The following is a 26,115-nucleotide window of genomic DNA, read 5'->3' as shown; positions in this document are numbered from 1 at the left end:
ACCGGTCTTCTACTCTTAATATCATTAGTGCCAACGTGTACAACTATATCACCTTTTGTGCCCTTAAAAGATGATATCCGCTCTACAACGTCATCAACCTTTGCCCCTGGCAGACATACCCTGGTCCTGTTCCACCTATCATTTTTACCCAATATGTTCCCCGTTTCCCTGACAATAGAGTCACCAACAACTACTAGTTCCTGTGGGACCAGCGCATTCTGCCTTGGGGGTTGCCGCTGTGTTGCGTGATGACCAAGTGCAAGCTCTGGTGTTGATGTGGGCAGCTGAGAGCTTGATGGGCCCCTCAATTTATATCCTTCGAGGGCATCCATCCTGTCCTTCAAGCTCTCATATAGGCCCATAACAACACTGAGTTGTCGCCTGATTTCCTTACACTCCTTATATCGTGCACACACAAAGACATCCCCCATGGCAGTATCATGTCCCTTACCCGATTCACAAACATCAAGCAAGCAGTGCAACTGCCCCGCCCTCAGTTCTCTCCTGAGCCACAGCACTCCCATTAGCTTGAGCCTTTTGCTTTGCTGCTCTGGTCTGAGTCATGATTTAGATTTAATTTCAATAAAATTTCAATTTCAGTACAAAATTAAAACCCTAAACTTGTATTCCAACACAGTTATAACGCTATATTTATTTTTCAGTATCGAGTGTTATCTATGAGTTCCCTTTATATAACTTCCGTATCAAGTTATGTATTAATTATTTGTGTTACGTTTGTAATCTAAGTCGTTATATGTATATAGTTAAAAGTACAATTTAATTGACAATGAAGTTTAACAAGATTAATAGATTTACTGATTAACTGACAATATTATATTACGCACTATGCTATACTAAGCTTATGCTATCTAGTTCGGGATATTTTGTATCGTGTAACAATGCGGTAATTTACGAACGGCAAATCTACGGACACTTAAGTATTGATTAACTTCCAAATCTCGCTGTCTCAATTCAGAATAAACTAAGGATCCTGACTAGGTCTATAAGCTACTTATAGAAAATAATTTGATATAACAATTGGTTAATAAACGGCTAAATATGGTTAAAAAACCTCTTGTTCAATGGAGCTGCAACTTTCAGTAACGAGTGTTATCTACGAAATTCCTTTATATAACTTCCGTATCAAGTTATGTATTAATTATTTATGTTCCGTAACCTAAGTGCTTATATGTATAGTTAAAGGTACAATTTAATTGCCAATGATGTTCGACAAGATTAATAGATTTTTACTGATTAATTTTCACGTAACAACTTGTAACACGTGGATTTGATACCCTTACTGGTACTAAGTAATACCTACAAAATCTCTATCCAAGTTAAACTTTAAACTATGTATCGTAACTAGGAATATACAGCTACTCTAGAAAATAAGTTAATTTGCCAATTTAAGCTAATAAACAGAAAATAAATCAGAAAAAACTTCTCTGTTCCAGGAGCGGCAATAAGCTGTGTCTCTATATCATGTATTATTATCTAGCAGAGATGATGATGATGAAGAAGACAATAAAATTACTGTAAAATGCACCAGAAAGAAGTTTGGATGACACCCTGTGTTATGGTTGTGACCTCCAGAATTTCAATCAAACCACGTGGTACCGTCGGAGGCAATCGTAGGGTAGTCTCCAGTGCTGCGGTCTCCTGCCCCGATTAAACAGCATGCTGTCCCAATTAAGCGAAGTAAATCCTGGCTATTTTCTCGATTGGTTTCTGTTTTTTAAGTTAGGTTTCTATTTTCTCGATTGGTTTCTGCCCCGATTAACCGGTGGCCCAAATAACCGGAATCCACTGTATTATGTACCATAAATTATAAAAACGAGTCCTCAATATTTTGTTGTTCCTCCTCGAGCTGCAATTACAGCCTTACAACAATCTGGCATAGAGTTAATCCACTTCTGGATATACGGTTGCCCAATTTCGTGGTACCACACCTTTACAATGCTCTCCTGCAGCTGAATCTTATTTGTTGGCTTATTTTTAGATGACATTATGTACCAGCAATTTTCAATAGGTTTCAAATGGGGACTGTTGCCGAGCCAGTCCAACACTGTAATGCCAGCATTTCTGAGGTATGACTGCACCTTAAGGGAGAAAAATTAGGAAAAACATTGGTGTTTGTGTTAAGTCTTGTGAGACAAGAAGACAAACTCATCATTAAATCTAAAGAGCATAAAACTTAACAGTTTTGCTGTGTGGCAAGGTACTGAGTCCTGTTGAAAAATGCAGTTTTGGACATCTGTATGGTGAACCCTAACGGGTTTCGGGCACTCCTCCAAGATAGCAGTGTAGGTTTCTGCATTCACCGTTCCATTAATAAACTTAATTCACTCCACCCCTTTGCTTGTTATGCATCCCCAGACCATCTGATCAGTGGAGAACTTTACAGTCAGTGTTATGCAGTCAGGATGGTATGGCTCCGATTTTTGTCTTCTGACATATCGCTTCCCATCCAAGCTATGCAGATTGAATTTCGAATCATCAGAAAAGATGACGGTGTTATCTTTTCTGACGGATTGGCTGGCTTGACCACTCTGATTAGCTACTAACTTTGATGTAGTCACAAAGGAACTGGTTGCTAAAAAAAAAAAAAAAAATTTTGAAATCTTATACATAGATCTCAGTAAAGCTTTTGATGTTGTTCCCATGACAGACTGCTATACATTGGAGAAATGTGGCATTAGGAACAAGTTACGGCTATGAATAAATGGATATTGACTGGAAGAGAGCAGTTATTAATGGTAGTGCTGTTCTTGGAATACCGTTATTAGTGGAGTTCTCTAGGATTCATTGCTGACCTCAGAATAGATATGCAGAAATATTTATCAATGATATTGATGAAGGCATAACAAGTTGATGTCAGTTTACAGAGAATACAAAGGCTAGCAGGGTAATTAATGGCCAATGGTGGTAATTAATATATGCTACTGCAACAAGGTCATGGCAGTTGAACTTTGACAAATGCAAGCTACTGCTATATGTGGTATTATGCTGTAGTAAAGAATGAAAAAAGACCTGGGGTAATTGTGCATTCAAATGGATCAAAGTGCAGATGGGCTGCTAGGAAGCTCATGGAGTTTGTCAAATGATATACAGGAATTTTGCCAGCAGGGATAAGGAGGTAATTATTCACTGTGGGAAATATGAGACAACAGTAAGGCTACCTCTTGATATTGCATACAGGTCTGGAAGGCCTCGTTTTAGGAAGAATATTGAAATCTGTTGCAATGTGTGCAGAAAGGGCAAAGTGAGGAAAGTATAAGGGCTTTTCTTGGAAATAAAAGACTCTTAGAAAGAGCACTTCTATTTCCAAGAAAGGCTTCAATTCTGCAACAAATTGTAGTCTAGAAACTAGGCTCCTGTGAGGAGATCTGATTGAGGTGTTTAAGGCTTTGAATGGATCAAATAAGCTAATTACTGATGGCATCCTTCTTCTTGCCAAGAGAGCATGTATACACGTGCGCACGCGCACACACACACACAAGTGAACTAAATTTAAATTTAGGAAGGATGATTTCAGAATAGATATGCAGAAATCTGCTTTCAACCAGCAAATAGTTTATTGTTAATGACGGTTCCATTTGATGTTGTAAAAAGGATCATTTAAGGAAGAACTAGACAAATTATTAGATCGGTTGGACAGATATGATGTGGGGGAAGTTTTTTTTTTTTTTTACTGATACTGTATAAGCTTGCTTTCTTGCATAATTTGCTAATACCAAATATTTATGCACCCTCTTCTTATCACTGTAAATATAGTCTGTTGTGTTAACAAGCACAGCTGTGCTGGGAAAAATTTTTTCCTGCAAGCCTTTCACAGTTTCTTCAGGGCTTAGATTGACAATGCTCATCATGTACTCCCTCCTAACCTCATATTTGCATGACTTCCAAACAATCCTACAGTTAATAATTAGTCAGAGGTATAGTGATTTGTAGAGATTATTGATAAAACTAATGAGCTTGACTCTGCATCAGGATGCAGAGTCAATAACATTTTGAGCTATTACTTATCTAGTGCTGATGTGACTTGTTTTTGTGGTATCGGAAGATATTAGTTTAATATTTAAAAACATTTCTTTCTATGTTCTAATTTGTAAATATGAGAGGATATTAAGGTACTAGAATGGATTTCCTTTACTTGAGTTTCTTTCTCTCTCTCACATCATAATGGCAAGTACTGTAATTTTCTAAGATATTAATTTTCTCCTCCACTTAATTTTTTGTCATTTAGGAAAGACTGATTTTGAAAATTTGCAATTATTCTTTTGTGGTGAAGTTGTCAGTATGTGATCATTGTTTGAAAGCAGTTTTTTCTTTTACAGGCTGTGCATTCTAATGTTAAGTTGGCAGGTGCAATGGCTTCAACAACAAAGGTAAATTACAAAATAAATATGTTAAATAATTTCATCCTCTGATTGAGTGTATGTCAATTCATTTTTTTTTTTTTTTTTTTTTACTTTTGTTATTTGAAATTTTTTTTTTTTTTGTTTAGACAATGGCAGCTGTAAATAAAGAAATGAAACCACAGGATATTATGAAGACTATGCATGAATTTGAGAAAGAAAATACTAAAATGAACATGGCAGATGAAGTGGGTAAGTTGATTCCTGTGGTTTATTAAATAGAACTTAAGTAAAATTAAGTGCAACAAGGCATCATATCTTTAAGAGTATAATAATCTATATAATATTGGTGTAAACACACCATAGACAACTCTTAAAAAAAAAAACTACGTTAGTAGTGTGAAGGGCACAATTTTATCTGCGCCTCCGTAGCCAGGTGGACAGGAGCAGCAGTGCGTAGCACATGCTTCTTGATTAGACCTGGGTTCGAGCCTGTGACCACCAAATATGGAGGGTGCGGAAAGGTCAGGGAATGACCACCGCATATCCCCGGAGCAATATGGCCTTAGTTACTAATGCTCCTAAAAACCAAATAACAACAACAACAATTTTATCTGTATCTCATATTGTGCTCTTCCTTCACAATGAGTTGCCATGTATTGCACTACCTCGAATAAGTAATGCTTCACTAAAAGAGAAAAATATTGTTACTTTTCTCAGTGGGCACCACCACCATCCAGATGGCACTGTTTCAAGGCTTGTTGGCCTTTCATCGTTGGGTGGGCATGGATTGTCATGTCTGCAATACTAGGGTACCTGCTCACCCACCAATGAAAGGTCAACAAGCCTTGAAACGGTGCTATCTGGGTGGTGATGCCCACTGAGAATAAGTAACAATAATCTTCTCTTTTAGTGAAACGTTACTTATTTGAAGTAGTGCAATACATGGCAACTCGTGAAGGAAAAGCACAATATGAGATACAGATAAAATTGTGCCCTTCACACTACTAACGTAATTTTTTATTTAAGAGTTGTCTATGGTGTGTTTACACCAATATTATATAGATTAAATAGAACAGATATTATTAATAATAAATACATTTTATTTTCTTGATGTTTTTCATTTGATATTATGTTTTGTTTTTTTTTAGTTGAATACCATTTCTTTAACTCATATTTTGTTTTGCGCGTCTTCTTCCGTATTCATTTGTGACCATGTATGTTACAACCCAGAAAGATGGCACTAGACTTTTATATGCTCTTAATGACAGATGACTTAATGATGATGTTTATAAGGAATTACATTATTTTTAATGTGGAGCAATTTATTAAAATTATTTCATAAATTTCTGGAAAGAGAAGTAGGCTCTTATTTATTATGAACTAGGTTAAAAATGCTAAACCACATTATTAAGTAAATTTTTTTAAATTGAAATAGATACAGAACTTATGAATATAAGGAGATTCTGAAATTTCATTTCATCAGGCCTGGGGAACAGTCATTCATTTGTGATTCTCTATTAAGTAAACCAGTTATATTCCCATTTTTCTCCATCTGTGACAATGGGTTTCTATGGAATCTTGAAACGTTGCAAGTATTAGTATTGTGGTGGTTGCTTTATATTCTTTTTATAAATGGGAATATAGTGTAACCTTAAATAAAAAAAATACTTAAATTACACGAAAAATTATATCTGTATATATATATATATATATATATATATATATTTGTATATATATATATATTTGTATATATATATACACACTCATAAAAATTAATTTTAATGAGTACATATGTAGATTACATTTTTTTCAAGGGTGATTTCAAGTAATTTCAAATACATTAATAAGTCTTTTACAAAACATTGTGTCCCTTGAATGTTATTCATTAAACAAATTTGTTAAAGTAAAATGAATTTTCCATTAGCTGTTATCCTGGTGTATTCTGCACACCAAAAACAAAAAACTTAATATTTAAATATCTGTTATAATTACATTGGTGGGAATTTCAGCATTCCTCCAATATGATATGATATGATATTCACTTTCAATCTCCTTCATTAATTATTTTTTAATCAGAAAAGTTTAGCCATAAAAATTTTTTTATGATGCCACATACATCAAAGAACACTGTTGCTGTTGAAACTTAACATGGAATTTTGATTTCCTTCTTTTTTTAGCCACTTGCAATTTTGAATTTTGACTGTTACAGGTTACTGGAAATTATTTTTCTTTGGATAATAAGACAGTTGTTTCTAATGATGTTTTCTTATCTTATTATACTCCATATTTCAGAATTAAGAATAAAATTTTAAAGTTTCCACGTGCGAAACTATGTTTTGCCATTGCTTACCAAAATTAAGGAATGGAGACCTAAGGCAGTGTGTACAATGTACATATGGTAATAGGAAACAAAAGAAAATATATAGTATACATATCAAGTCTGTCTTGATGCTCCATATCAAGATCACCACTAGACTTCTTACCTGTAGTGCTAGATGGTGATGTTGAAGAATGTTTGGAAGTCATGATGGAGGACAATATTTTTGGATAACTCGCAAAAATGGCTAATGCTGTACACAGTACATATTCAGCAAACAATACAGCACAAAGACTGACCCTGCGAGGGATGGTATATATAGGCATGCAGTCCTTGTGCTTGCTGTAGGTTGACCATCAAAAGAATTATGATAGTAGTTGTAAACTGTTAGAAGTTGTAAAATGTAGTAGTTTTAAACTCATTCAAAAGAATTCATAATTTATGGTCCTGCATGGAAGGAATAGAAAAGTAGAAGCAGTGGGGGGAGGTCATGAAAAGTGAACATATCAAACCAAAATTCTATCTAGTTGATATGAGAGAATTCATCAATGAGAGCATTATTACTCTCACTGATGAATTCTCTTATACTGTTAAATGTCACTGTTACAAAATCAGTGACACTGATCTTATTTTTTACCTGTTTATTATTATACCTGCAGAACTGTATTATACTTCTAGTTTCACAACTCTGTAGATTCTCATTATCCTTCATTTCTTTGAGAGGCCGTAGTGTGCACAATAATTCAGTGCACCACTATAGGCAAGGTTGGCCACATGTGCATGCCTTGATGTGTTTTTGTTTTATCAAAAATTGTTGCATTTAACAAGAAAGGGGTTTTGAATGTTCATAAAGTGAGGAGTTAGTGTAATGTGCATTTATCATGGATTGTTTTGAAATTTGTCCAGTGGATTGCTGCCATCTCTTATCTGTGTTTCAAGCTAATACTTTGCAGTTTTGATAGATCAAGTACAAAAATAGGTTTGGAATCGGAAGATGACAATGCACCTAGCTGATGTTCCTATTTTGGCTTACAAAAGCTGATATTGAAGAAATTCCTCGTAATTCAGATTCACGAGTTGATGAAATTAAATTAGGTGATATATAAATAATTGTGGAGAATATTATTTTTTAAAAAAGGTAATGACAATTTTATTTTTTTTACATTTTTTTCTTTTAAAAAAATTCTTGTTTGATTTTTGTAATTGAATTATTTTGTAATTTTTTTGAAATAAGAACAAATTAATATTTAAAAACATTTTTATGTACAAAGTTTCATTTTTACAAAACTTAATGAAGAAACTCACTCTGTAGAGACTCCCTAAAAAAATTCCAACTCACCCTGTTGGAATTTTTTTTAGGGAGACTACATGAAAGAGTTACTAGTGTTTCATCAGTTTCATAAAATTGTTATGTGAAATGAATTAATACAATGATCTCTTAATAACAGTTTAATGACAATATGAAGTAATCATTGCATTGGACAAATAATTTTCCTTTATTTCTCCATCAGTTTCTGAGCATATGTAATACCCTACACAAGTTTTGAATTATTTATTGAATAAATTTGTAACTTTTATTTTGGATTTTTGGTTTTATTTTTAATGTTTGATATAAAAATTTCATTTCACTGTATTTTTTTTTAGTTGAAGATACCTTAAATTCAGTGCTAGATGAATCTGGTGATGAAGAGGAACAAGAAGCTGTTGTTACCAAAGTCCTTGATGAAATTGGTATTGAAATCTCAGGAAAGGTATGTAAAAATAATGAGAGAGAAAATACACCTAATTCTGTTTTTGCACGAACTTTTTTTACACGAATTTGATTTAACACGAATTCAAAATAAATATTTCATTCTCTTTTTACACGAGTCATTTTGATTTACCACGATTTCTATGAATTTTTTTTTGCCTAAATTGTAAGAATTTTTTTATTTGTGGCATATTAGTATCATTTCTATATTACACGCACCAATAGATTGGATAACAGCTAGTGTGTGTGTTTTGAAACGCGTACTTTTGCTTACCAATGTGTACGTCTAGGTATCTATGAATCATCAACGTTTTTATTGAATTTGATGCACATTTACGGTATTCGTGCATTGTACCTTCGGAAGACATGTAGTAGTAAGCTCTATTTCAACGTGAAAGAATCTTTAGTGAAATTTGTGCACATATAAATTTATTAATTTTGCCAATAGTCAATAAATTGTAAGTTTACAAATTTTTTTATACCTTTTTTTATTAATTATAACTGAGATATTTTTCGGTAGCCCTTATATAATGTCGAATAATTCGCCTATTACCAAAATGAAAAGGAAAACGATTTCTTTGGACATAATAAAACAGGCCTACGTGCTCTGGATTCATAATGCGAAAATTTATTTTTATTTTGTTACACAGAGCATTAATAAGACTACAATAAATAAATAAATTAGCTTTCGGCTGGGTGGCAGCCTTCATCGGATTAAAATACTTGAATGGCAGTTGGAATAGAGATGCACTGCCTACTAGTATGGTGCGTGAGGCACGTGGTTAATTGTTTGTTGATGTTTGTGGCTGTGACGTATGGTGGTGACGTGGCCAGCGTTTGTCTATGGATAGAATTACTGACTCTGTGATGGGGTTAACTTGACAACCACTGTTCCTGTTCAAAGCGGTGTCCGAGCATTTTATATTTAGCGATTCCAGCCAGGTACGCCTCAGGTAATGGTGGGACCTGTCCACAACCTTTGGAACTTAAAATTCTTTGGATTTCTTTGGAACTTAAAATTCAAATTTTAGATCATCTTGCAACTGGACAAGTGGCTACGTCTCTAGGAAAGCATTTTGGTGTACATGAAGCTACCGTAAGAACTATTAAGAAAAATGAAGCTGCAATTAGGAAGTCGGTATGTTCTGGAACAAAAGTAAGTGTTAATTCATCATCATATACAAGAGATATTGTCAAGGAAAAAATGGAAAAGGCTCTGGTAATATGGATAGAAGATCAGTCACAAAAAAGAGTACCAGTAGATGGAAATGCCATCAAGCAAACAGCACTAAGAATTTACAGACAGATTAAAGAAAAGGAGCCAAGCATTTCATCTCAGTTAAACAGAAAGTATGAATTTTCTGCGAGTACAGGTTGGATGACAGGGTTTCTTAAAAGGAATGCTCTTCATAATATAAAAATTAAAGGTGAAACTGCATCTGCAGATGAATCGGCTGCTAAAGTATTCCAGCAGGAACTTGCAAAAATTATTGAAGATGGAGGATACACTCCTGATCAAGTGTGGAATGCAGATGAAACTGGTTTCTTCTGGAAACGAATGCAACAGAACGTATGTAGCCAAATCGCAGAAAACTGCTGGTGGTTTTAAGGTAGCTAAGGATCGCGTGACCTTATTATTTTCCTCCAATGCTTCAGGAGATTGTATGTTGAAACCACTGCTGGTAAATCGAGCCCTAAACCCACGTTCAATGAAAGGTGTAGATATCAATAAACTGCCTGTTCACTGGATGGCAAACAAGAAGGCCTGGGTGACCACTACTATTTTTACAGAATGGTTCAACAAATGTTTTATCCCAGAAGTTAGACGTTATATGAATTTGAAAGGTCTCGAATTTAAAGTTCTTCTGATTCTTGACAATGCACCCGGCCATCCTGTCTTGGAACACCCAAACGTACAAATTTTATTTCTGCCACCTAATACTACATCTTTGATACAACCGCTAGACCAAGGTATAATTGCGACAATTAAAACATACTACGTAAAACGAACATTCCAACACGTTTTGGACAAACTGAATGATGAAACACTAATAATCATTGATGTGTGGAAGAAATTCTCAATTATGGATTGTATCAATCAAGTTGGATTAGCGTTAACTGAATTAAAACCAGCAACTTTAAATGCGTGTTGGAAAGCGGTTTGGCCACAATGTGTAAAAAGCAAAGATCCCATCATCCCTAATACGACCGAATTTCCCAACATCATTACAATGGCACACAAAATTGGTGGAGAAGGATTCGATGATCTGTCGTTTGAAGATATTGATGAATTGTTAACCGACAAAGCCCTAAGCGAAGATGAAATATTAGAGGTTGTCCTTGGGACTCCTTATCCCACAGAACGTAGTGATAATGAAGAAAATGATCCTGTTCTAAATGCAGATTTAATAAAAGAAGGTCTGGAACTGGCCAGAAAATTAGGTAATCATTTTGTCAAAAATGACCCTAATGAGGAACGCGCTGGGAAGTTTCAACGTGAACTGAAGTTGTTGACAGCCTCTTACAGAGAATTATATAACGGCCTAACCAAAACACGAACACAACGATTAATAACTGAATTCGTTCGTAAAACCGGTGAAACATCAGCACCAGAGGAGACTTGTGCTGATTTTGCTCAAGAGATCACAGAAAGAATTTCATTAATAGAGGAAGAAGACGATGTCCACAACATTTCTAGTGATGGCAGTGATATTCCAGTCGTACGCAAACATATGCGCCGTTTATTATCAGAAAGTGAAAATGAATAAAATCTTATGTGTAAAACAGATTTTTTTTGTTCATGAAGAATTTTTTTTCATTTCATATGCATACAAATTTATTTTAATACATTTTAATTACATATTATTACATGTGTATTTTGTTTAAATAAAATAATAAGCTTAAAACGAATATTTTTATGTGTTTTTTTTTTTAATTATTTTTACTGATTTTTTTTAGATCCGGAACCAATCTTCTTTTCTTCCATAAATACAATGTCTTTTTTTACACGAATTTTTTTTACACGTATTTTTCAGGAACGTATCTATCATGTAAAAACAGAATTAGGTGTATAGCAGTTTATAATGGCAAATGAGAAAAATAAACATGAAGACTAAATGGTTATGAAAGCCAGTTATTAATATGAAGAAATAGTGAGACAAGAGGATGATGGCAAAAATGCCAAATCACATAAAAGTAGCATAATAGTAACTATACTTGAATATTGAGTTTGTGAGTATGTGATAAATGTTTTGATAAAATTAAATACATTAAAAGTTGGTATGGCTGCAGGAATAAAAACTGTATGCATAGTGTGTTTAAATGATTCTTTCTCCTTTGTTCAGCAAAAGTCGGTTACAAAAATATGAAAAGTGCATATATAGTAGATACACTGTGCAACAAACATAATTGCCTTTTGCTAATGAGTAGTAAAAATGTCATCCACAAATATGTAGCTATAATTATTTCAAGTGTTACCAACTTTTATCAAGTTTAAGTTTATTAAAACTTTATCCACATTTTGCTTTCACTTTGCAAAATTTTACCCTAAAAAAAATTATATGTCCTCTGTAGCAGCTTCGATGTTCTTAATTTCATTTGGAATTTCGTGCGTTCATATCTATCTAGTCAATAACTGGATGGATTTCATAATATGTGTGCATTTGCACCAGTTGTTGCATATCAAGGTGTCCAGGTTGACGAGACTGAAAATTTGAAAACTTAAAAGTGCCTTCAATCATGAAAATTTCCTTTTAATCTTCTCCCTGTAATGCTAAAATATTTTATTTCAATAGTTTTTTCTTTTTTAGAGTTACATTTATTCTGTTTTATTTCAGTTTGATGTCAGTTTTTGGAAGTTCATAATGCAATTACCAATAGGTATTTTTCTTTGAATTTTGCTATTACTTCAGATATACCTTCAAGAAATGTCTGTAATGATATAGTTTATAAAAAATAATTTTTTGTTCAAGTAGCATGCAGTTTTTTTTAATTTTGACATCAGTTTTTATCAATCTGTAATGCAGCTGCCAGTAGATAATTTTCTTTGCAATTTTGTTATTAGTTCAAGTGCATATCAAGAAAGATGATGTAACACTGGATTTTGAAAAACATTTTCTTACGAGTAGCACACACTCTTTCATACTCTTTCACTTTGATGTAGGATTGATAAAAAGTTTTCTATTTGATACAATTTTGGAAGTTCACATTGTGATTGTGAGTAGAATTTTCTCTGAAATTTTGTTCACAGATCAAATACACATCTGTTGTGTAATGCTTATAATGATATCCTTGTTCAAAAGACTTGTGATAGTGTGCGCCCTTTTTTATTTTTTCCTTTGCACACAGTGTAAATGATTGCAGTTTTTTTTTTTTCTGTTCAAGGCTAGTTTTTAGCACTTTGTATTGGGAGTATCAATAGGTAATAATCCCATTTTCTTTTTAAACCCTGGGTACTGGTGCACTATACCCTCAATTGCCCGTGCCATTAAATTCCAAGCTAACCAACCATCCCAATTTTTTGTGCTCAGTAGATAATATTTGTTATTGTTAGTAGATCAGATACATATCCAAAGACATTCTCTTATCAGTAAAATATATATATATTTTTATTTTGCATGCAGTGTAAGATCGATGCAGAGTTTCTACTCTGTTTCTATTTATACTTCCTGCTTTACTTATTCTATTGTTTATTTCCCGGTCCCAATTGTTTCTCTTCATTAAAGACTTATTAAATACACAGGCTGGGGTTAATTTATTCAATTTTCTGAGCAGTGGTCATCTTCTGTGGATTCATGGCTGCATAAATTGCATAGAACAGAATTTTATCTGGTATTAAGAAGTATGTAGGAAATAATTTTGACATTGCTTATTTGGATTTTAGCAAAGTATTTAATTCAGTCCCACATACATGAAAGGTTGCTGGAAAATGTTGGATTTTCAGGTGAGATTCTAAGTTGGAGTGCAGGGTGGCTGCTGGGCAGGAGACAGAGTGTTGTGATTAACGGTTACCCTTCACATTTGTCTAACATTAGAAGTGGAGATCCATAAGGATTGGTTCTGAGACTACTGTTTCTGATTTTTCATAAATTACATCAACAAAGGGATAGAGGTTGTGATATCAAAATTTCCAGAAAATGTAAAGATTGGGAGAGTTGTTAATGAACAGTGCTAAGCAGCACTCCTTCAGGATGATTTGAACAGGCTTTAAGGATGATCAGGAAAGTAGGGGCTGTGTTTTAATGCCAAAGTGTAAGGTCTTACAATTTGCAAAAAGCACCTCAAAATAATTTAGACACTTGGTAGGGTTGAGTTAAAAACAGTAGAGGAAGAAAAGGATTTGAGTGTGATAATACAGTCACACATTCTCTGAATAGTATAGATAGGTGACAAGGGAGGTCTATGGTGTCCTAATAATGATTTATTGTACATTTGCTCTAGAGATAGGGTGGTTATAATTCCGCTGTGTAAGGCTGTACTTGAAATACTGTCACCAAGTATGGAGTTGCACCTAAAAAAAAAAAAAAACCTTCAGGCTTAAACATAAGCAACCTGCTTTGTGTGATCTGCAAAAGGGCAGGCATCCACATGAGGAAAAACTTTGTGAATTCATGGGCTACAGAGCTCAGCAACCAGGCACCTTAGATGGAATCTGATTGAGGTCTGTCACACTCTCTGAAGCAATATCAATGAATGTAAGAGTCCAGAAGTAGAGACCATCCATTTACTGTAATGTGGTCACAAAGGAACCGAATGAAAAAAATAATTTAGATATCATTTACTCGGATTTCAAGAAAGCTTTAATACTGTTTGCACATAAAAGAATGCTGTACAAATTGGAGCATTAGTAGAGGCATATGATGCAAAAAAGCAAGCTTATACAACATCAGGCAAAAAAAAATCCCATTTCACACATCCATTTTCTCTAAAACTTCGTCCAGTTCTTCCTTGAATATATTTAAGCTATCAATTTCCATAAGGACAGATGTAAGTTTGTTCCAGCAATTAACTACATGCTGGCTAAAGACAAATTTCTGCACATCTATTCTACAACTGTTTTCTCAATTTGAATTTATGCCGCCTCAGGTTCGTGATCTGAGCAAGAGGAAGAATCCCATCAGCATTGAGCCTGCTCAACCCATTCAAAGCCTCATCACCTCAGTCAGATCACTTCACAGGTGCCTAGTCTCCAAATGCATTTTACAGAACTTAATCCTTTCTTGGTAAGAGGACTCCTTTGTTCCCCTCGCCAATCTTGTTGCCCTTCTCTGTACTCATTCTAAGAACTCTACATCCTTCTTAAAAGGAGGCCTCCAGACCATGTGGTACTAAAGTGATCAGGATGCCTGCATCCTGATCACTTTAGTACCACACGGTTATTGCTTTTGAGCAGTTTGGCATTAAGGGTAAGTTGCTGCTATGGATAAAGGGATGGGTGAGTAGTAGAAGACAGAGGGTGGTAATCAGTGGACACTGCCTTCGTGAACTAATGTTATCAGCTTAAATAAATTCAAGACAGAACTAGACAAACATTTGGAGTGAATGGATGGGTGAAATGGGAAGGTTTTTTTTTTTTTTTTTTTTGGCTGCTGCTGTATAAGTTTGCTTTTTTGCATCATATGCCTCTACTAATGCTAAACTACCCACATCTATTACAACAGATAAAAGTTTGTTCCAACAAGTGACAACATTAGCTGAAGGCAAACTTACGTACATCTATCCTGCAACCATCCTTCCTCAGTTTGAATTTATGCCCTTCTCACATGTATAGTTTGAGCAAGAGGACGAATTCCTGAACAATCTCATTCCATTCAAAGCCATGAACACATCCAGACTCTGAAATTTCCAGAACTGAAGCCTTTCTTGGTAAGATGATCCTTTTGCTCCAATTGCTAATCTCATTAACATTCTCTGTATCCATACCAGCAGATCTACATCCTCCCTAAAATTACACCTCCAGACCTCTAGGCAGTGTTCAAGATGTGGCTTAACCATTGCCTTATACAATGTGATAATCATCTCTTTATCCCTGCTGGTGAAGTTCTTATATATCATTGACAAAACCCCATGAGCTGTCCTGGCACCCTGTGTGTACTGTTTAGAGAACTTCATATCCAACTGCCCAATTACTTCGCTGAGTTTCTGGCTCTCAAACAAAAAACTGAAGGGCAGCATTATCTTCAAATAACTGTGAGGGGATATACAATCAGCCTTTCAAAGAATGCAAAATGAAAATGGCACTATCTCTATCCCATGCAAGAGCCATTGGGCCAGATGACATCCATTATGAGATGATTAAATATCTTTCACCTGAATCTATGGATCGGCTGCTGTGTGTGTGTGTATACAACAGAATCTTTCTTGATGATTCTGTTGTAGTGAAGAAGACCAGTTTCTGAACTCCTGGTTTAAGGCAATTGTGCTTGCCTTTCCAAAGCGAGGAAAGGATCCAAAATTTGCGAATAATTATCACCCAGTTGCTCTGACAAGCTCCTTGTGCAAAGCCCTTGAAGGGTTGGTCAGCACCCTTTCAAATGCCTCATGTGACATTTGGAAGCAAATGACCACAATACAATTTGGCTTCTGAAGGAACAGGTCAACACTTGACCATTTAATAAGACTGGAAAGATCTATTTGAGATGCTTTCCTCAAACGCAGTCACCCGGTGTTGCTTTTCTTTGATATGGAAAAAGCATATGACATGGCTTGGTAATTTGGAATTTTAAAAGATATGTGCTTGGTGTTAGGGCCATTCATCCCTCTTTATTAAAAATTTTTTACTAAATCACTCATTCCAGGTTCCTGTGGGATCTATTTTCTCTTGATCTTTCTGCCAAGAGGAGGGAGCCCCAAGGGTCAGTTCTAAGTGTTACATTTTTTGCTATCGAGGGAAATTTTATTACTGAAAACTTCCTCCAGCTGTAAACGGTGCCCTGTTCGTTGGTGACTTCAGCATCTTTTTGCAGTCATGCAATATGAAGGTTATCAAAAGACAATTGCAGCATGCCATTGACCATCTCAATTCTTGGGCAATGGCTAATGGTTTCAGGTTCTTGCCTCAGAAAGTCATCTGCATACACTTTTGTTGCAAACAGAACCGTCACCACAAACCAGACTCAAGCTCAGAGAAAAAAATCATTCCAGTATCACCTGAGACAAAATTCTTCAGGCTCGTATTCGATAGTAAGTTTACATTCCTTCCACATATCCGTCAACTGTGCACATACTGAACTTCCTTCCTGCTATCTCATCTAATTATTGTGGAGCAGACCAGTACACTTTACTCTACCTCTATCGTGCACTAGTCTGACCTAAACTAGACTATGAGTCGCAAGTGTACGCATCTGCCAGAAATAGCATACATGATGGCCAGACCCAATTCACCATCTGCATTGCTACTGGAGCATTTTGAACATCCCCTCTCCAGAGTTTATATGTTGAAGCAGGTGAAACCATCACTGTCCCTCCAACAAAAACAATTCTCATTAAAATGTACTTTTAAACTGAAATTCCTGCAGACAATCCTACATGAACATCTGTTTTTGAGCCACGATGGGAAAATATGTTTAACGTCCATCAGACTGCCAACCGTCCCTTTCGTGTTTATGTCCACAAGCTAGTCAGAGAGCTTTATGTCACAGTAGACAACATTGCCCGGTCACCAAAACAATCCCTTTTACCTTGGCATGTCTACTTTCTGCCATGCAACTTCTTCCTTAACATCAGGGAAAGGCCAGCACTTCACCATCTGTCCACCTATAACTTTATACTGTTCATCAACTTCCTTACTCTGATTTCCTGGCCCGTATTTACTGATGACACGAAATTAATCAGAGTTATCTGTGGGATCTTTTACTGTCTTCCCAGTTAGCACAGTTTCTGAGAAGATTCCTAAGGAGTGCAGTATATACACTGCAGAGTTGTATGCTGTAGAGCTAGCTTTGGATCACATTAAAATTAATAAATAATTGAGGTATACTTTACACAGATTCTTTAAGCATATAGTAGTAGTAGTGGCATGTGATGCAAGAAAGCAAGTGTATGAGCTTATGCAGCATCAGCCAAAAAAAAAAAAAAAAATCACACCATTCCCTCCAAATGCCTGTCCAGTTCCTCCTTAAATTTATTTAACCTATCAACTTCCACAACGACAGATGGAAGTTTTTTCCAGCAATTAACCACCCGCTGGCTAAAGGCAAATTTCCGCACATCTATTCTACATGTGTCCTTTCTTCATTTGAATTTATGTCCCCTTAGGTTCGTAATCTGAACAAGTGGAAGGATCCCATCAGAATTCAGCGTGCTCAACCCATTCAAGGCCTTATACACCTCAATCAGATCACCGCACAGGTGCCTAGTCTCCAGCCACTGCGATTTGCAGAACTTAAGCCTCTCTTGGTAAGAGGATCCCTTCATTCCCCTCACCAATCTTGTTGCCCTTCTCTGTACACATTCAAGCAAATCTACATCCTTCCTAAAATGAGGCCTCCAGACCCGTACACAGTACTCAAGGCGTGGCCTGACCATTGCCTTATACAGAGGGACAATCACCTCCTTTTCCTTGCTAGCAAAATTCCTATATATCATTGACAAAACCCCATGACCTGCCCTGGCAGCCTGTCTGCATTGCTCAGAAAACTCATATCTGACTGCACAATTACTCCTAGGTCTTTTTCATTTTGTACCACCTTAAGTGTAGTACCACACAGTTGGTACATTTCTCTGGGGTTACTGCTACCCATATGCAGTACCTTGCATTTGTAGGTTAAACTTCAGTTGCCACTTCTTAGCCCATCTGCCCAAGTTATCAAGATCTGCTGCAGTAGCACCCTACCATTACTGTCATTAACAACCCTGCCAAACTTTGTATCATCTGCAAACTTTGACATTAAGCCTGATATACCTTCATCAATATCATTGATAAATATAAAAAACAACAGTGGACCCAACGCCGAACCCTGTGGGACTCCACTAATAACATTAGTCCACGAAGAGCAGCACCCATTGATTACTACCCTCTGTCTTCTCCCACTTAACCATCCTTTTATCCATTGTAGCAACTTACCCTTAATTCCATTCTGCTGCAATTTGTACAATAGTCTTCCATGTGCAACAGTGTCAAAAGCTTTCCTAAAATCCAAATATATGATATCAAAATTATTTTTTGCATCCAGTTCCTTTGTAACCAGTTTGCATACAGTTCCAATGCTAGGAGTTTGTTAATAAATTTGATGAATTTGAGATATTGCTCAAAACATCAAAGGCAGATATTGTTGGGATATCAGAGACGTGGTGTCAGACAGATATAAGGAATGCAGAACTGGAATTTGGGGAATACAATGTGTATAGAAAGGATAGACAGGACAGGAGGAGAGGAGAGATTATGCTATTAGTTAAGAAACGCATAAAATCCAAGGAAATGAAGCCAGTTGGCATCGATGGATAGGGCAGTGTCGAGTCAGTTCGGTGTGACATAAGCATAGGGAAATCAAAATTGAGAGTAGGAGTGTGCTATAGGCCTAATGACTCTGATGAGTATAATAAGATACTATACAGGGAAATAGTGGGCCAGTAAATCAGAGAGTCTTATAATGGGGGATTTTAATTTCCAAGATAATGACTGGAATTTGTGGGTTGGTCACTCGCACACTAGCAAGGCTTTTGTGGATTTATTGGATGATTGTTTTCTACACCAGCATGTTCGGGAGGCAACTAGAGGGAACAATACTCTTGATCTGATTATCAGTAGTGATTCTTCATGCATTAAGAATCTGCAGATAAAGGAACCACTAGGTGGCAGTGATCACAGTGTGCTGAAGTGGGATTTACTCAAGGAGGTAACTACCATCAGAGGTAAAGGGAAGGGTTTTTGCTTTCGTAAAGGCGACTATGATGTTCTGAGACAGTACTTAAATTCTGTACAGTGGGACCAACTGATGATGTTACCAACAGCAAATTCAAAATGGGAAGCATTCAAGGAACTTATCTTGGAAGCTACCAGGCTTTACATATTGTTCATCTGACAACCTAAGTGGTTGTCAGATGAACTAATGAGACATATGGCAGAGAAGAAAAATGCATGGGATACATACAAATTAATGGGCGACATGGAAGCCTATGATAGATACAAGTTGGTCTGTAACCAAGTCACAAAGGAGATTAGGCAGGCAAAGGCAGATTATGAGAAATCCTTGGAAAAGGATGCAAAGAAAAACAGAAAAGAGTTCTTTACCTATTTAAACTCAAGAAGGAAAGGGATGAATCAGATTGGTCCACTGGATATTGATGGTTCAACAGTTGAGGATCCTGCTCAGGTGGCTAACAATCTAAACGAGTATTTTGCATCTACATTCACACATGAGGAGTTATTGAGGAAGGGGAATGTCGTAGGTGAAGTAAACATTGGCAGTGAGCTAGATGATTTTGTAATAACTGAGAGGAAAGTGGAGGAGAAATTGTTGAGGATAAACATAAAAAAGGCACCCTGGGTGGATGGGATCTATCCAGTTATATTAAAGGAGGCAGCAAAGGAAGTAAGCAGACCCCTAGCCATAATTATGAGAGCTTCTTTGGACTCAGGGGAGGTACCCATAGACTGGAGATGTGCAAATGTAACCCCAATTCACAAAGGAGGATCAAAGGCTGACACAAGTAATTATAGACCTGTTAGTTTAACTACTGTTCCAGGAAAATTAATGGAGGCACTGGTTAAAGAAGCACTGCAGGATCATCTAGACAAGAATTCAGTTATAGCTCAGACACAGCATGGTTTTGTTAAGGGCAGGTCTTGCCTGACCAATTTGATTGGATACTATGATGTAGTCACAAAAGAACTGGATGCAGGGAATAACTTCGATATTATATCCTTGGATCTTAGAAAGGCTTTTGATACTGTTGCACATGGAAGACTGCTGCACAAATTGGAGCAGTGTGGCATTGGAGGCAAATTGCTGCTATGAATAAAGGGATGGTTGAGTGGCAGAAGACAGAGAGTGGTAATCAATGGACACTGCTCAACGTGGACTAATGTTATTAGTGGAGTTCCTCAGGGTTTAGTCTTGGGCCCGTTGTTGTTTTCTGTATTTATAAATGATATTGATGATGGTATATCAAGCTCAATGTCCAAGTTTGCAGATGATACAAAGGTTGGCAGGGTTGTTAAGGACACTACTGATGCTATGCTGCTGCAAAAGGATCTGGAAAGGTTGAGCAGATGGGCTGAGAGGTGGCAAATGAAGTTTAACATTACAAATGTAAAGTACTACATATGGGAAACAGTAACCCCAGAGCAAAGTATCAAATCTGCGGTACTACACTGACAGTGGTAGAGAATGAAAAGGACCTGGAGGTATTTGTGCAGGCAGATATGAAGTTCTCCGAGCAGTGCAGACGAGCTGCAAGAGTAGCTCATGGTGTCTTGTCATTGATGTACAGAAATTTTTCTAGCAAGGATAAGGAGGTGATTATTCCCTTGTATAAGGCAATGGTCAGGCCACACCTTGAGTACTGTATACAGGTCTGGAGGCCTCATTTCAAGAAGGATGTAGAGCTGCTGGAAAGAGTACAGAGAAGGGCAACAAGATTAGTGAATGGAACAAAGGGTTGCTCTTACAAAGAAAGGCTTAAATTTTGCAAATTACAGAGTCTGGAGACTAGGCACTGGCGAGGTGATCTGATAGAGGTGTATAAGGCCTTGAATGGCTTGAGCATGCTCAATGCCGATGGGATTCTTCCTCTTGCTCAGAATAATCACCTGAGAGGGCATAAATTCAAATTGAGGAAAGACAGATGTCGGATAGATGTGCGGAAATTTGCCTTTAGCCAGCGGGTGGTTGGTTGGTGGAACAGACTTCCATCACTTGTTGTTGAAGTTGATAGCCTAAACAAATTTAAGGCTCAGCTGGACAGGTATTTCGAGCGTACGGAGGGGTGAAAAGGGGGTGGTGTGTTTTTTTTTTTTTTTTGGCTGATGCTGAATAAGCTTGCTTTCTTGCATCACATGCCTCTACTAATGCTAACCACATCTTAATAACCAATCAAATTTGTCAGACAAGACTTTCCCTTAACAAACCCATGCTGTCTGAATTATTGCTGCAGTCTTGTGTAGATGATCCTGCAATGCATCTTTAACCAATGACTCCATTATTTTACCCGGAACAGAAGTTAAACTGGTCTGTAATTACTTGTGTCACCCTTCGATCCCCCTTTGTGAATTGGGGATACATTGCACGTCTCCAGTCTGTGGGAACCTCCCCTGAGTCCAAGGATGCTCTCATTATTATGGCTAAGGGTTTGCTTAGTTGCTTCGCTGCCTCTTTTAATATAACTGGATAGATCCCATCCACCCCAGGTGCTTTTCTTATGTTTAACGTCAACAATTTCTCCTCCACTTTGCTCTCAGTTATTACAAAATCATTAAGTATCCTGCTACAATTTGATAACCTTCTGTCATTTTCAAACCTTAATAATTCCTCACATGTGAATGTAGATGCAAAATACTCATTCAGTTTGTTTGCTATCTGAGCAGGATCATCAATATTAGGGTTTTATCAGTTTGGATATAATCTACATCGCGTCCCATCCAGGGTCCAACAGAAGCTTATATTCTCTTTATGAATCTACGTTTGACATTCAGTTCTGCTGGTTCATGAGCCACATTGTGATCAGTGGAAATGATCTGGCTGATGCTGCGGCCAGATCAGCACAATCACAGCCTGCTAGTCTCCTATACGGACTGCAGATAAGTGATAAGAGATGTATTACACTCCCAACAGCAACAGCCATGGCACTGACAGGCCACAAATTAAGCCTGTAATCCAAACATGCCAGTCTGGTTTGTGCAGGAACCTTAGAGGAAGTTGGTCTTGCTTGCCTCTGCACGGGACATAGTCATCTTGCACTCTTTTCAGCTGAGAGCAGAGACCCTTCTTTGTGTGAGGGCTACGATGCCATTTTAACTATTAACATATTTTAGCCCCCATTTTAGACATGAATGATGTATATGTTTTACTGATTTTTGCCATTTGACAGCCTGATTCACTCAGTCAGATACTCTCTGACAATGACCAAGTGTCATCATCATCATCAGCCATTTTCAATCCACTGCAGGATGAAGGCCTCTCCAGCAACTTTCCAGTTCCTTCTGTTTTGAGCACTGGCCATCCATTTACTACCTACAAACTCATGAATTTCATCTATCCATCTCTGCTTTGTCTTCTAGGTTTTCTTCTAGCTCCTCTTGAATACCATTCTGTTATTTTCTTAGTCCATCTGTCATCATGTCTTCGAGCTATGTGTCCTGCCCAAGACCATTTTAGTTCTTTAGTTTTGATAAGAATGTCCTTTACTTGAGTTTGCTGCCTAATCCATGTCTTTCTCTTCTTATCTAACAGTCTGATTCCCAATATAATTCGTTCCATTCTTCGCAGTGTAGTTCTCAGCTTCTCTTCCATTCTTTTGGTGAGTGCCCAAGTTTCACTTCCATAAGTCATGGTGGGGAGTATACATTGGTTCATTATTTTACGTTTCAGACAAACTGGGATATTGCTCTTCAGTATGTGACTATATTTCCTGAATGCTATCCATCCAAAATTTATTCTTCTCTTGACTTACAGCCATTTATCATTATTACAGCTAATAACTTGTCCCAGATAAGTATATGACTCCACCTTTTCAATTACTGCTCCTTTAATCATTATTTCCCTTTCTATGGCATACTTGTTCATCATTACTTTTGTTTTAGCCATATTCATCTTTAGTCCAAAATCCTTACTAGCTGTGCATAACTGATTAAGATTTTCCTCTAATTCTTTGGGATCGTGGCTTATGACCACAATGTCATCTGTAAATGGTTTAGGTACTTCTAGAAGATAAACACTGACAAGGAGAAAATTGAGTATACTGAGTTATGCAAAGCTATTAGAAAGAGACTCAGAGAGGACATAAGAAGATTTAACACAAGAAAAGTAGAACAAGCATTAAGCGAAAACAAAGGACTTAAATCAGCAGCCATGAGCAGTAATACAGAAAGACAAATGATACTGCAACTGAAGAATAGTGATGATATACTTATAAATAGCAGAGAAGGCATAATTCAAATAGCAGAAGGCTACTATAGAGAATTATACAAGGAGCGAGGGAATGATGCCATGGCCTTTTCAATGCAAATTTACTGGATTTCAGCCTCACGGAGAATCCACACTGCTTGTGTGAAGAAATCGAATGCTGGGACCATATAATGTACAACTGCCCTCAGTATGAGGACCTCAGGTGCACACTAATTACATGGGTAAGATATAACCCAAAAAGACAGGAATACCACCTCCTCAATAATGAAGATGGATACAGAGCCCTAACAGACTTTGCGCAAAGATGCTTTGCAAGAAGGAGAATACTAACTAACTACAACACACAGTGATTGACAAGTCAGGTGGGAAGGAGCAGCAGTGCGTAGCATACGCTTCTTGATTAGACCGGGGTTCGAGCCCATCACCACCAAATACGGAGGATGCAGAAAGGTCAGGGAATGACCACCGCATATCCCAGAGCAATATGGCCTTAGTTGCTAATGCTCCTAAAAACCAAATAACAAACAACAAACGTAAACCACCAATCAACAATAATACAATAGTAAGTCAGTGCCTACAACACAGGAGATGCTGTAAGGTAACACCAACTAAATCATGGCCAAAGGCTCTGAGAGCAGAACCAGCAGTCGCAAAAAACATCTCAATGACACTCAATGAGGGAGCCAAACAACAACTAGGACAGAAGAACAATGGTAGGAACAGGGAATCTTAAAGAATAAATACCAACCAACAGGGAAGGGATCCTGTCCCATGAAAGACTTGTGACCTGGACTTGACTCCTCAGCCAGCGTTAATGCTACTGAAACTGACCTCACCCACTACTTGGCAACATAAAACCAATCACAAATGGGATCCTGTCCCAAGATTGACTACCAACTGATAGGACACTGAATATTGACTTAAACTCAGAATAGGGACCATGTCTCTGCTATGACTCCACACTGAAGTCGGCAGGAATCTCCCTGTGACCGCTAACCATGAGTAGGCCCTGCACAAACAGCGCAGCTCTGCTGCCATCTGCCTCATTAGTGATCTGTGCTAGGTGCTAGCTCAGCACACTTTCCTCCCCTTCCCTGGCAGGGGACAGTGGTGCTCCTGTACCCCCTCCCCATCACCCCTATTTCTTCTCCTGGTGAGGCATGGGACTGCCCCACTGTCTTGACCTGTGGTCATCTTCTCTATTGTCCTCATACTTCTGCCTTTCAACCTCCTCTTCAGCCTTCCCCCACTCTACCTATATGCCAACATACTCCCCACACTTCAAAATCTAATCATGTCCAAATTAAATCATGTATACAAACTTTTTGGCCTTACTAATTTTAGCGTTCTTTTTTTTTTTTTAGGTCCTAGCCACTGAAATCTCAGTAAACTAGGTGGCTGGGCCTGCCAGAGTGAACTAAAATAAAGCTACTGGGTATCTGGTCTGCCTCCACAGGACTAAGTGTGGGCAGTGTTGAGCCTCAGTAGGAATCAAACAGCTAAATACGTACACTTTTAAATTTCTGGCCTCAACAGTGTTCTATTTCACATGACAATGTATACTATGCGTAGATGGGGGAACCCCTGGTGCCGTTTGACATTGAACACACTTTACAAAGTTCTCCGAATATTAAGGTGTGTTGTACAAAATCTCCAGCTAAATTAAAAAATAAGCTAACAAATGTGACTAGGACTATTAAACTATTTATTGAGAAATTTAATATATTAAGTGGGGCACATCTAATCATGAGGAGGTGGAAGAGGAAGTTGCTGAAATTGAAATGAATGCATTTGCATTGCAACAGACTTGTTGATCACTGGATGTTTCAAAAATTGTGCAATTTTTTTTTTAATTTTAGATAGTTTGCTATAGTTGCATTTGTATAATAGGTTGTTTGTGTTGTTAAAGGAAGATGAATAAAATTAAAACTTTTTTTTTTAGATGGCTGAAGCTCCTTCAGTTCATGGAGGGGCACTTGGAGAGAGTTCAAGGTCAAAAATTCCTACTGATGAAGAAATTGAAAGGCAGTTAGCACAGTTGAAGACATAACTTCCCTTGTGGGGAGGCATAAAAAGAAGAGGCCAATTATTGTAATTAGGACTTGTTTAGCTGTGTATGCATTTTCAAGTTAATTTGGATGCTGAGAAGTCTATATGCAAGAACTTTGTTGAACTGGCATGTTATGTAAACTGTGCTGTGAAATCAGAATAGTTAAAAAAAAAAAAAAAAATTATGTAATCAAAATTTAATACCTCTCAAGGCTAGAGATTTTTCATTTGCATTGGTAATAATGCATTTTTGTTATTGTAATTAAGCATTGTTGGCTAGATGCCAATCTGAAAACATTTATGAAGTTGGCAGCACCAATAAAACACCACCCTCACTTTTGCAGTGCCTGTGAAGAAATGTTCATAACCTATTTTTAAAAAAAATGAAATTTGCTTATTAAAAACAGTTTGTTAAATAAAATTTTTCTTTTAGTATTAGTTATTTGCATTATATACTTAAATTCCAGTTGCAATTTTACCATAATTGGACGAAAAGGAAACAGATGATACAATACTCTAAAAATTATGATTTTTACAGTGCATTTATTAGCAAAAAAAAAAAGTAATTGTAAT

General features: G+C 36.9%; 1 protein-coding gene across 1 annotated transcript in view; it reads left to right on the top strand.

Annotated features, from left to right (window-relative positions):
* The window catches only part of CHMP2B (Charged multivesicular body protein 2b), an 80,402-nt gene extending 54,497 nt beyond the window's left edge, over nucleotides 1–25,905 (top strand). Inside the window, exons 5-8 of the mRNA XM_090378874.1 lie at nucleotides 4,338–4,388; nucleotides 4,508–4,610; nucleotides 8,323–8,429; nucleotides 25,436–25,905. Of these exons, the coding sequence (XP_090235000.1) occupies nucleotides 4,338–4,388; nucleotides 4,508–4,610; nucleotides 8,323–8,429; nucleotides 25,436–25,543 (369 nt within the window). The 3' untranslated portion in view covers nucleotides 25,544–25,905. The remainder of the gene's footprint in view (nucleotides 1–4,337; nucleotides 4,389–4,507; nucleotides 4,611–8,322; nucleotides 8,430–25,435) is intronic.
* Nucleotides 25,906–26,115: the final 210 nt, after the last annotated feature.

This window comes from Mastigoproctus giganteus, chromosome 8 (assembly GCF_048544385.1).
Source record: "Mastigoproctus giganteus isolate SK-2022 chromosome 8, ASM4854438v1, whole genome shotgun sequence".
Lineage (NCBI taxonomy): Eukaryota > Metazoa > Arthropoda > Arachnida > Uropygi > Thelyphonidae > Mastigoproctus > Mastigoproctus giganteus.
Note: the sequence above shows the minus strand (reverse complement) of the source record. Positions and strands in the feature narration are given on the sequence as shown.